We start from the raw sequence: 13,078 nt of genomic DNA on the forward strand, positions 1-13,078 counted from the left end.
CTTGTTATTGAATTTCTGGCTTTGCTGTACTGACAAAATCATGACATTTCAGTTCTTGAGTAAGCACAGTCACTCTAAGCAAAATGAAGAGGTCTTGCAATGTAATTTTTGCATTTGTTTCTAGACATAATTGCATTTTATTAATGCTGTTATATATACTGTTTTTTAAAAAATGTGAGCAAGTCTATAACATGCTTTATCCTAGGATGTATTTAGGTATATTTAATGTGGAGTTTTGTAATTAAATGCCCATTAAAGGATAGAATTGTTCCATTAATACCTTAAGTATTTTTATGTTGTCTCCTGTACCCCATTACTGGTATGTAGTTTATTTACTAAAAATGTCTGTATGAGGGTTATGTGGCCATTTTTGGCTCAAACAAGTATCAATAATAAGCTATCAAGCTGCACAGTTTTTTTTTTAAAATTACGTATTAATGTCTCCCATTTAGTTTTGGTGGCTGAATATTACTGAAATAATGTGTACCAGAAGCATTTCTAAGCTCACCTATCATAGTACAGGTTAGGAGTGGGTGTTTTTGCACCAGTGTAATTGCCATAACAAACTCTGTTTGTTCCCATCTGAAAAATGGTGATAGCACTGCAGAGTCAGTCAGTCCATGCTATCATCAGGGGTGGGGAGGTGCTGGAAGTAGAGCAGAAAAGAGCCAAATGTAGGGACTGCTTTTCTCATGTCTTCAGGTATAAAAACTGAACAGGTGAAGAGCTGCAGTGCCAGACTGCAGTGGTGCTGGGCTGTCTGAGCTGTTGGGCTCGGGCCAGGCAGTGAGGGAGCTGTCCCAGGGGAAGTCATACGCTCCTTTTGTTGGCTTGTGAGAATCTCTCTTCCCAGCAGCTGGTTTTCTTCATCACATACTTGTATGGCTGGGATTCTGCTGATTTTCCATCCACTTGAAATGCAGATACTAGTCTTTCAGGACTTGCTTTCTGACACAGGCTGGGACTTAGGATGCAGGGATTGCTTGTGGAAGTTAACTGGGACACCTCAGTCATCTGCATTGCTGTTGGACCAACTCGGATTAACAAGAAAATAAGCAATGTTTTAAAATTGACACTGCAACAAAAATATCTGTTGAAATTTGTATACAAGAAATAACTAGCCTGATTCACTTTGCAGTGCTTAAAACTTCTTATTCTAAAAGAGGAAAAAATGTACTTTATTCTTCGTTTTGTTTTTCATTATCTCTTCAGGAAGTCTTTTTTCCCACCCATGCTTAACTACTTTCTGTAAATGCAATGGTTTAATATTATTCCCTTGAGTACTTCTATGTATTTATAGCATCTGTATTGTTAAAGAGATGCTCTCTAAATATCTTACGGATTATTTTTCATTTCCAGACTCTGTAAGGAGGATGTAAATTAAATCTTCAGTTTGGACTGATTGTCCTTCTCCCAGATACTTGACATGAATTTGTTTGTCACTCCACGGTGTTCAGAGTGTGACATTGATTTAGGGAGGGACATTTTTTTCCTGTTTTGTAAGAGTTTTCAGTGGTGGATTAAGTATGACATGTTTGACCAAGCTATATAGAACTGTTTGGTAAAACTTTTTAAGCCTAAGCAGACCTACGTAGATCAGCAATTCTGCCTGTGAACTTGGACACTGGATCCTCAGTAAATGGAAAATTTTGCTGCTGTAGGCTTTTTAAAGTTAAATTTTAGTCTCAGCAGAATCATCATTATATATGTAAATTGAATACTCAAATCCTCGCTGAGTTGCTTATTATATTCCATAAGCTCCACTCTTCATGCAAGCCTGGGCAAGATATTTCTCACTCTTTCTAGAGCTCACAAAGGTGTGGAATCCAGTCAAAACCTAAAGGTTGAACAAGGTTGCAGAGACACTGATTAGTACAGTGAGAAGTATCTTTAAAAAGCAAGTATTCCCTCAGTGATTTTGTCCATCTCTCAAAGTTCAGCCTTCTGAACCTCCATGGAATTTCCTCATACGGTCTTCTACGCTTGGTTGACAGCTGAGTATAAACTCGTTCCTGTTTTATTAGCTTCAGTCCTTGAAATCTTTTTCTGCCATCAGAGTAAAGCAGAGTAGCTGTAACCTATTTGTAATGCCATTTGCACGGCCTGACTAACAGGATTTTGTGTTTCTCCTCAGGCATTCGACCTCCGATCATGAACGGGCCCATGCACCCGCGGCCCTTGGTAGCGCTGCTGGACGGCAGGGACTGCACCGTGGAAATGCCTATTCTGAAGGATGTGGCCACAGTGGCGTTTTGTGATGCTCAGTCCACACAAGAGATTCACGAAAAGGTAATGTTGAGGAGGCACAGCTGAGGTGTTTTAGGAAATGCAGGTATTGCAGTGATTTGGAACAGCGTGTGTCAGCTGTGATGTGTTACTGCAGTGTCTGTGGTGAGCTGTGCTTTGGGGGGTTGGATGTTGTCCCTCTGCCTCCCTACTGAATTAAATTCATGGACAGAGTTACTTCTGGGCAAAATACTACTACATGGTACCTTGAAATGCTCCTTGGAAACATTTCTGTTGCTCAGCCTTTTCCTGGAAAGACAGACCACAAGTATTGGATTGTCTGTGTGGGTAACTTTGGTTTCTGTGTCTAGCCAAGGAATTGTGCAGGTTGGGTTAGGCAGCCTTGTGCACTGAGAAATGTCACTGGAAGAGAGTTTCAAAACAAATACTAACCCAAAATTTGCATGGAAAATGCGGTGAATGTTAACCTAACTTGAGAACATATGCAAGGAATTGAAAAATTCTGTCTTCATTTATAATGGATCTGCAGAGATAATGGTTGTTGAGATTTTTAATAAAATAAAACTTAATTTATAAAGTTCAAAGACAATGTATATTTTTTTAATTTAGAGGAAACTCGAACTTTTTTCCCAATTCTTTTTATTTTACTCTATATCAAGAATTCAAGAATTAAAATGTGATAGAATGCCTTTTTTTCTGTGATTTCTGTATAATCATGTTGAGAAGTTGCTTTTGTTTTTTCTGTTTTCCTCTCTCACACCACTGTTAGGAGTTAATACATGGATTCCATTTACAAAAACTAAATGACACATGAAGAATAAGTAATATAAATGCTGTTCTGTTAGTAGCGAAGAGCAGTCTGCTCTTGAGGTGAACACTGTACCATTGGCTGCTCCACCACCTGTATAGTTTTATGATTAGCTTACTAAAGTCAACATCATTTACTCTGGTGCATCAAAACTGGGTAATTCCTGTGTGCCATGAGTGCCTTGCAAAAATCCAGTGGATATTTTCTGTTAGCAGTGGTGTGTAATAAATGAACTTTTCACATCCTGAGATTGTGTCTCTCTCAAATTGCAGGTTTGGAAAAGTATTTGAATAACTCATAAGTGACATAGGTAATCTGTTGCTGATCTTCACAAAACTGCTGAATTGAGGGGATTATACTAAAGCTTGCATCTTTTGATTTTTATGATACAAAAATAATTAATTCTCAATGATCTCAGTAATACATCAGGAAAAAATACTTTCACTGCCTATCACTACAATGCCATAATACAGATTTTCACTTGCCTAAAGGATGAGACAGTCCTAAAACATTTGGACCTGCGAGGTAATAAATTTCTACAACAAAAGTCACAAACCAGAATTCATTATCATACAGTTGTTTTCCTTTAACATAGGCTGAAAGAGCAGTTTTATGGAGTGTTAAGCACTGTTCACTTATGTGGGAAAAGTGTTCACTGTTCATGTGCAGTGGAAAATGACTACTTTTCACCTATCTTTAGAGGAATATTTGTATTTTAGTACTGTTTGCATAATACATTATTTGGGAATGGTGCTTTGCTAAATACAAAATTGTTTTCACAAAAGGTTTTAAAATTAAGAGTTGCATATTTAAAGCAGGATCAAAACTGTTAATGTATTTGTGAATGCACATTTGTGGCCATACTAATGATGTTGCCCTGTTAGCTGAAATACAGGTTTTGATAAGATAGATGCTGAATCCATAGGCTAGCAGATACAGATATATTTAATGTGAAGTTGCAGGGAGCAAGCCAGAGGCTGGGAAGTTCAGAGCGGGGTCAGAAGGGTGATTGACATTGTTTGATACTCTGGGGTGGGTGACTGTAATGGGATGGGGCAGAGACAGGAGCCGAGCATCAGACTGGGAGGGAAGCAGTGAAAGGCAGCAGAAGGATCTCTAGGAAAGGAGGAACCCGTGGTAACTCAGCTTGCACACTTGTGGAGCCTTGATCACGGTGGTGCGAGGGGTCACACTTTGAGAAATGAACATTTTGGAACGTGCAGAAGCCATTTCTGCTGGTCATGAGAGTTTCAGGGACAAGACCTGCTTTAAAATACTGTGATTTCAGTTTTTCAAGGAAACAGAGTAGAAAGGAGAATTTATAGCTTGTGAGACAGCAAAGCTTGAGACTAGAGGCTAGCTAGTTTTTCATAGAGGAGCAAGCAGGCTGAGAAATTTTAACACAAAAAGAAAGGTGGAAAAGAAGCAAGGATTTCAATGCCCTTTCTGTGCAGAGTCAGGAGCAGGATTTTAGCAAATACCTTTCTGTGTGTGCTCGTTCAAGAAAGTTTTCTCCATCTGGGTAACTGAGTTGCAGTTCTGTAGCAACTCCCTTCTGCCGAGAGTTGATTTGCCAATCACTTCTTATAGCTGAGGAGATTAACTGTGGAAAACGAGTAACAAGTTGTAAAGTTGCAAATAAGTAATAACATGTAGTAGAACTGTGCTTCATCTCAGGTCGAAGCATTTGTTCCCCATTCCAGTGCTTTGGAAAACAACTTGGATGATGAAGATGCATTTCCCTCCTTCTGAAAAATCGGGCTGCCAGTGCTTAAATGAATACTGACATTTACTGAGAGTGACCCAGTGTTTTGAAATAACTTTGTAGTTAGGGTCATTTATTATGCTTCAGAAATTTACTCATGTCTAAGGTTTGACTGGTATTTGGTTCCACTCCTTGTTTCCCATTCTGCCTAGAAAAAGCAGTTTATTTTTGAGCCAGTCTGCAGGGCTGCAATAGATGTTTTTATCCCTTAACCCCTGAGTTCTGTTTTATTGTAGATGTGGCATGTGGCTGTGTGAAGTTGAGCATTACATTTGTCAAACTTATGGCAAAACTGGGAGGTCGGTTCATTGCATCCTATCAGAAAACTTCTGTCATTTAGGGTAAAAATATTTAAGATTTCAGTGTTCAAATTTCTTACTGGAGATTGCATTACTGTCTATAAAAGTTACTCACTGCTGTTAAATTGGCTTTTATTTTACAATTAATGATGTGTAAATAAGTTCTCTCAGTAACTATCTAAGACTGCTTCCAAGTGTACACAGTGTTTTGGTTTGTTCTGCCAAAAATACAGTTGTTCATCCAAAAAAATTATTTAAAAACACTTAGCTCGCTTCCATCCTCATTCCAGGTCAACTTTCTTTTTTCCCTACCTCATGCTCCGTTGTCTGTTTGCCTCTTTTTCCCAATCCCTCTTAGTTTCAGTGCCATTCACAGTTTGCTGCTTTTGCTGGCTCCTTGGCAGCCTACCCAGCACTCTGATTCCTGCAGTATTGCTGCTCTTTTCCACTTCTCTACCTTTAAAGGCATAACAGACTCAAGCATTGAGGTCTTTGTGTTGCCCAGGATTTTTTTGAGTTCATGTTCTTTGCTTTTTGGGCTTTGCTGTGTCCTCTGTAACAGGGAAGTGCTGTGTAGATCAAGAGGGATAAATATAAACAATCTGCAAGGGCTGGTAATAGGCATTTCAACCAAGGAGAGAGAAAATAGTGATTCTTGCAAACCCAGATGAAAAGACAGGAAGCACAACTGATTAGGAATGGTCTTTAAAACAAAATGTACAGGCTGGAAAGAAGTCAAGAGTTTATTTGAGGCTGATACATTTTTCCATTTTCTTTTTTCTGTAAGTATGTACTTTGCTACGTCTTGTTGCAAATCAGGTAGAAGAAAAAAGTGTGTGGTTGACGGGGTTTACAGCTTCAAGCATTTACCCAGAATGCTGACCAGAACACTGATGGAAGCAGTGAGGAGTCCTTGGAACAGTCTGTTGGGTAAACCCTGGCCTTAGCAGAGATTGGGGTACAATGTGTCAGATCCTCTGACTCCTGTTTTCTGAGCCCAACATGGAATCATTTTCAAAAGGATATACTGCATTTCCATATTTGTAGTTCTAAGTTTAAAAAACTTTAAATCTGAACTTCCTGTTTAACAGAACTTGAAATTTTTCAGTCACACTTTGACATAGGAATTAAATATAGAAACAGTTCTAGTGATGGCAGTTTTATCAAAGAGCATTTCAAAGAGGAGCTGAAAAGTGACAAATGTTTTGAAACTGATGCAGACAAATTCAGGATGGTGCTGTTGTTCACCTCTTTGATTTGTCCCTGTTACAGCAATGGTTAAGTGAGATAATTTTTCAAGCTTCCAATTCTTTGTTTAGCAATAAAGCTTGTGTTTACACCATCAGTGCTGTTTATATTCATGATGCAGATGAAGCATTTAAGTTTTCCATCAGATTTAAATTCTCAAAGAACACAGATTGAAAGGAAGCAGCCTTGTTCTAAACAGTAAGGTCTGGTTGGGAGTAAGTTGTCACCTCGGGGCTGATCCAAAACCTTGTAAATGTCCCAAAACTGAATGAGCTTTGGATCAGACTCCTTATGAAGGACTTGGGAAAAAACTGGGTGGAGTTGTCACCAGTGACTTCCATAACTCCATAATATCCTTTGGTATGGATGTTCAATCCGTTCTAGTGTCTGATAGATGACCTGAATTCAGCCTTATGAATAGACACAATCCAGCCCTATTAATAGACAAACTAACACACAGAACTCCTGTTAAAGATTTTTCATTGAAGCCTTTTATTCAGTAAAAATGTTTTCAGAGTCTATATTCTCAAATTGACTTCTGTCATTGAAGCTGCATGTAATGGTCAGTAAATCCTGCCTTGGAAAGACTGGCTTCAATATAGTATTTAAAAGCAAGTTGTGTGTAGATTATACAGGTTATTTATGCAGTTGTGTGTACGTATTTATATGTATATATATTTTTAATGTTAATTTTTAGAAGACTAGAAATACACTATCATATATAAATGTCACGTGTATATATATGTAGTTTATATAGTGTATGGATATATAGGCTTTTAGAGAGTGCGTTTTCAGGAGCCTGCAAGTAAGTTTTGTTTATGTTTGTGTAAAATATTTATACTTGTATTTATGGACAGCATAAACTCAAGTATTAATGTTTAGGGTCCTCACTAGAGAGTATCCTGGCTGAGTAAAGTTTATATGAAATAAGTGGGTTACTGACAGCACCATGGATCATAGGAACCTAACAGGGAGCTGAGAGCTTGTAAAGAGAAGCAAGAACTTGTAAAAAGCAATACAATATAACAGAGCTTTGCAGAGCCACTAAATACCACTTGAGCACACTGGCTTTTCCTTTTAGCTTTAGTGGTGCTGGTTTCACACGGATCCTTTGCAGTGCTGTAGCTCTGAGTCTCTGCAGCCTTCCCCATGTGACAGACTATTGGTTACAAATTCAACATGCAGCTGCTTTTTGCAAGTTAAATAAGGCAAGGCTTACTCTGTTTTGGTGAAGTACATTTGTTCCACCCAAATGTGCAAAATATTTCAAGTCTGTTGGTGACACTGGAACATAATTCTTTTAGAGATGACACATGTAATTTCAAGTCCAAGAAATGCAACACTTTGTAGTTTCTAGAACTGGATTAAATACAGCACTTTCTAGTGATGATTTTTGTTTTTAAGATGAAGAGTTTGTCATATTCATCTTGTAATTTATAATTTGTTTTTGTCTCTGCACTGAAGTAGTTTGGCATTTCATTTACTGTGTTATGTTTCTGTGCTCTGGATTTGATCCATGAGTGTCTGGGATCAGCCTCTCATAGTCAAATCTAGAAGTGTCTTGAGATGCTCCAAGAAGAGAAGGCCTTGCTGTTTAGTTCTTAGCATGTGATTTATGTTTTTCTAAAAGTAAGCAAGATGTTCAGAGCTCTTCCCCAGATAATGAGATGTGTATGTAACAGTGGTGACTTTGTGATGTTCAGCATGATGGTTAAAATAGTGTGGTACTGAAAGAAGAAAGAAAAAAGTGTAGATGGGGAAAACATGCAGAACGATTTAAACCTTGGATAATCAGTACTCAGGATTTGTAAAATTCTTGGAAATAGAAGTGTCTCCTACTACTGTCATCTGTTCCCTGAGAGCCTTGGTGACCTGGCATGTTGTGAAAGCAGAGTAGTCATGTTGAGCTTGAAGAACAGCAGAAAGACCTGTCCAGGCTGCTGTGATGGGAAAAGCTGTCAGCCATGGAACAGGGAGTGAAAAAAGGCTTTCAGCAGTGAGCTCTGGCGTCAGCTGGAAAGGAAGTCTGAAGGAATAGAAATCAGGCAGGTGAGCTCCATAATAATTGGGTAACAGAAGGAACCCAGCTCATGTCCCCCGTTTCAGCCTTTGCCTCGGATCCTCCCTTCCCACAGGGCTCAGCTGTGGTGTGATGGAAGCAGGAGTGCCTCTTGGAGGAGCACAGCTGGCTCTGCTCATTTTCTCTCAGGTTTTTCCATTGCCTTTCCTTGCAAGAAATCATCAGAGAGCGTGGTCTGACTGCCACAGACTCAGGCTGGTCTGGAATTTCTGCCTTGCCTGCTATCTCACTCACAAGTTGGATCTCCTTGTAAAAAATTGTTCTTGAATTCGTTAAAAATTATGTTCATTATGGAAAATGATGGAGAAAAATTACTTATTCTCCCTGATTTTCTCAATGCATCCATCTCTTTTGTTAAATCATCGGTGAATTACTTTTCTGCACAGTTATTTTTTTCTAAAGATCACTTCATTTTGTGGAATTGTTGATATTTATGCTGGATATCAGTTTCATGTGTTATATTTTACTCATTGAAAGACTTGTCAGACTTCTTGTGTGCATATAATATATGTAATGACTGAGAACATGATTTATGCAAATAATTCCAAAATACAGAAAGTTTCACTGTTTTTTTAAATCTAAGTGGCATTATTAACATTCACCAGTACTGGATGTTTCTAACTTCAGGTTTTCCGCTACTATTTTTTGCCTTTTTGGCAGATTTCTATCACATGTCCAGTAGCAAAAGGCAGTAACATAATTAAATTATCAAATTAATGTGATAAAACACACTTGCAGGGTATTACAGTTTTAGCAGTGGATTTCCTTGCTAACTAGCCCATAATCCTAGGAGAGGCTCAGTCACTAAAAAGAAATTCTGAGAGATTTGTCACTTGCATTTGCTTGTTCCATATCCCTTGTGATGGGTAAATAACTGCCTGTGGAAATGGCTAGTGTCAGCATTAAGCTATAGCTAGGAAATATTTTCCCTTGTATTGAACACATTCCCAAGCTTTCCAGTACTTTTCTGTCTCCTCCTAGTGCCAAGCCATAACCCAGATGGGCCCAAAAACTGTGTCATAATGGGTCCACACCAGTGCTCCTGCAGTCCAAATGCCAGTCTAGACTGGCTGGGTTAATAAAATATGCATGGTTATGAAATGAAAATCTGCCTCCCAGAGTGAATCACTGATTGTAAAACAAATGTGTGAGGCAGTTCAGCTGTGCTTTAGCCCTGCTGGATGCAGCCCTTGATGCAGTGGCAGATCTGCAGCCCCAGAGTTCACCACCGGGGCTGGGAGAGAGGCTCTGGCTGTCACAGCCTCAGGGTGTGTCCTTGTCGTTCTGAGCTTCGCTTTCTGCCTATCTGACAGCTGCACAGGGGATGGCTTCTGCTGCAGCACAGGCGTCCACAGCAGCCCTTGGGGGAAAGTAAGCGATACAGCCCAGGGCAGGGGACATGGCTTGTTGGAGATAGCCAGGGTATCTAAACTTGACCTTGAGGCTTGAAGCAACAAGTGCTGCAACTGAATTGGAAGAAATTTCCACACACTGAGGCTGGGAGATCCTTGAACAATTTTATTTCAGCCTCTAGTGGGAGCAGAAATAACCTGAGGGCATTGAGGTGGGCTTTCCTTTCCTAAGAGGGATGGTTCTTGTGTGGGATACCCCGGGCTTGGTCGTGCCAGCTGTAATGTGACTGGAAAAGCAAACCCAAAGCTGTGTTGGGTTTTTATTAGCCCTGTGTAACAGCTCAAGGTGACACATCCTGTGAGTGCAGTCTTTCTGATTGGGAGCTGCTGCATGTCATCTCCAAGGGACTTGTTTGCACCATTAAAATCAAGGAGTTTTGTGTGTGTAATCATTTTATAAGATCTGAGCCTACAGCTGGTCTTTGAATTATGTTGTAGCTGAATTCTTGAAGGATGTGTAATTTGTAATTTTTTTTGCAGTTCTTACTAGTAAATGCAAATTCTGCTCAAAGGAATCTTGTCTTTATCTGAGTTAGAACTGAAGTTCTCAGTCCAGAAACAATGTTGAAATAGCATAAATAATTTTGTGAAGTATTCAGTAATAAGTGCTTTTCTTTCATTGTTTATGGGGTTTGATTTTATTTTCTTTTAATTTTTTCTTTATGTATTTTTAAACGCTGTTGCAAATCCTTGGTTCCAGCAATTGTAATCCTCTGTGTGCAAGACTCTGATTTGCTGCAATGGTTTTTTTAAAAATTATACATGTTGATTATTTTTACTGACCTTGCACTGCGCTAGGAAATGCTCATATGAGCAGAAGTAATTCAGATGACAGAATCTGTGCATGTACCAGACTCTAAAATCTGGACAAGAAATTTAGAGCCTCTGCAGAACTTTTATGTGAAGTGTGTCATAGGAATCTCGTGAATTCATTACAGCTGGCTTAGCTGCTGAAATGATGTGTGCATGTTTTGTGTCTTGTAGAACCATTAGGATATTAGCTAGAGCATTGAAGGTGCAAGCACAGGGAAGTGTTTTGAAGAAGTAAAATCGTGCAGTTTGCAGATAAAGAGGAAAATAGTCTCTGCTGTGTGAAAAATAAATTGATATCACCTGTGTGGGGTGCAGTGTCACTGCTGGGTAGCAGAATTCAAAACTGCTGGGGCAGGTCTGGCTCCATTCTCCACAGCCCTTCTCCCTCTCCTTACTCCACACCTCTTGGTTTTAAATGCTGTTGTGTAGGTTGGATGCACTCTAACATAATTTTATTTGTCAGGGGCTTCTGACTGTCTTTTATTTTTGCTTTTTTGGTGCTCTCACAAGTTTGGGGTTTTTTTCTGCAGCATTTTTACTTTCATGCAATTTCTTATTTCTCAGAGGCTTTGGATTTTCCTGGATAATGTCACGTTCGGCATCTCAGTTAATACCAATTTATGTGACATCCAGTTTTCTGTCAGTGAGAGCTTATTTGCAGTGTCAGTGAACTGAGGGGCAGACGCTTTTGGTTTTGTGTGTGAAGTGACCAATTTCAGTGTCTGTTGTCAGAGGGGTTTGTGATCACTGAATGTTTTCTGTTCAGGTATCCAGTGGTTTCATAGGGCAGTGGTGCCTGTATAGAGATTCTGCTCTGTTACTCCATTCAGAGCTGAATATCAGCTGCCTAAACATAAAATACTCACTGTTTGTGGGAGTGTTTGCTCTGTGTGTGCAGATGCAGTCCAGTGGCACTTGGACTGGGGTCAGCATTGCAGAGCATTTCCTGGAGAATGAGGAGAGCTTTCCCTCTTACTGAGAACACAAGGACAGATCATGTACTTCTTTGGAAGCTGATCCCATCATGCTAAAATGGAGACTTAAATGAAGAAGACTTACCAAGAGATATTTAGAAAAGTAACCTTTAAAAAAAACCCTGAATCTCTATTTAATGCTTTTACTGTCTTTTATACTTGAGAATATGTGTATGAGATTAAGCTGAGATTCTGTAAAAACAAAAGAACCAATTGTTTTTTCTTCATTTAATTTCTAGGTACTAAATGAAGCAGTGGGTGCCCTGATGTATCACACTATAACTTTAACTCGAGAAGACCTGGAGAAATTTAAAGCACTTCGAATAATTGTCCGAATTGGCAGTGGTTTTGATAATATTGACATCAAATCTGCTGGAGATTTAGGTATGGCTATTACAGACTTTATTTTGCATCTTATACTTGCCTCTAGAAATCTGATAGCATCTAAATCTTTGTATTAATGTGTTCTGTGTATTTTATACTAGTATCATATGTAAGCTGTATAATTTTCCCATCAGAGTATAAAACTCATTATGGAGATACTAGCATTAGTTAATTAAGTGATAATATTAACAGCTTTGTGGCAGGATGACAATCTGCCTGCTCAATATAAACCTAAGGAGAAAGGCCATAATTTTTCATCTCTTTCTTTTTTACCCCAATTGTATATTTTAACTACTTCTGCTGTAATCTAATTACAAAATATAATTCCAACATTTTGGCATACTACTTCTGTTTGAATAAAAAATGAGATCATTATCAACTGTCTGAGACTTATTTATGATGCATGAGATTTAGTACTAAACCAGTCCATAAAATAGAAATACCAGTTTTATAGGAGAATCAGTTGTTGCTTCTTCAGAATAAATTCAGCTACTGGAACTATGAAGAGATGGTGCTTGATGTTTGACTGTAAGAAAAGCAACTATCTCATCTGTACTTTTCTTACTTTAGGTTAAACTACTTCCTGTCTGTAATCTAGAGGTCAGGTCAGACCACTTGGAGTAAAGATTTTCTTTTCCAAGATTGTGTAGACCAAGTATGTTTTCCATTCTGCTCTGGAAAGATCTTGGAAACATTTATTTCGGTGTGGCAGTGCTTAGTCCTAGCAGTAGCCCCAGTGCTGTAGTGAGGAGCTGTAGTGTGATCTGTTTATCAGCTGATGGTAAAAGAACATTCACCTGTTGGAATGGTGGCATTAACCACTCCTTGCTGAGTTTATAAAGGCCAGGTCAGGGCTGAAAGGGGGCAAGGCTGTGTTTTGCCTGCTTTAACTGGTGCACAGTCAGACGTGTGTTGTGAGCCTCAGAAAACCTGTGTGTGTGGAGAGAGTGGCCTGGGGTAAAATCCTAGATCAAAAGCCAAAATGTAGGTGCAGATCAAAGGCTCAGACCAGTCAGGAGCCCAGTTAGTGCAGAAAATCCCTGATAAG

The 13,078-nt window shown here is 39.0% G+C and overlaps 1 protein-coding gene across 7 annotated transcripts in view; it reads left to right on the forward strand.

Moving 5' to 3' along the window:
• Window positions 1-13,078, forward strand: part of CTBP1 (C-terminal binding protein 1) — a 239,428-nt gene that overhangs the window by 199,474 nt on the left and 26,876 nt on the right. For all 7 annotated transcript variants that reach the window (XM_059469802.1, XM_059469801.1, XM_059469808.1 and 4 more), the window contains 2 exons: window positions 2,135-2,289; window positions 11,886-12,030. In XM_059469802.1, coding sequence (XP_059325785.1) covers window positions 2,135-2,289; window positions 11,886-12,030 — 300 coding nt within the window. The remainder of the gene's footprint in view (window positions 1-2,134; window positions 2,290-11,885; window positions 12,031-13,078) is intronic.

Source organism: Ammospiza nelsoni, chromosome 4 (assembly GCF_027579445.1).
Source record: "Ammospiza nelsoni isolate bAmmNel1 chromosome 4, bAmmNel1.pri, whole genome shotgun sequence".
NCBI classification, from domain to species: Eukaryota; Metazoa; Chordata; class Aves; order Passeriformes; family Passerellidae; genus Ammospiza; species Ammospiza nelsoni.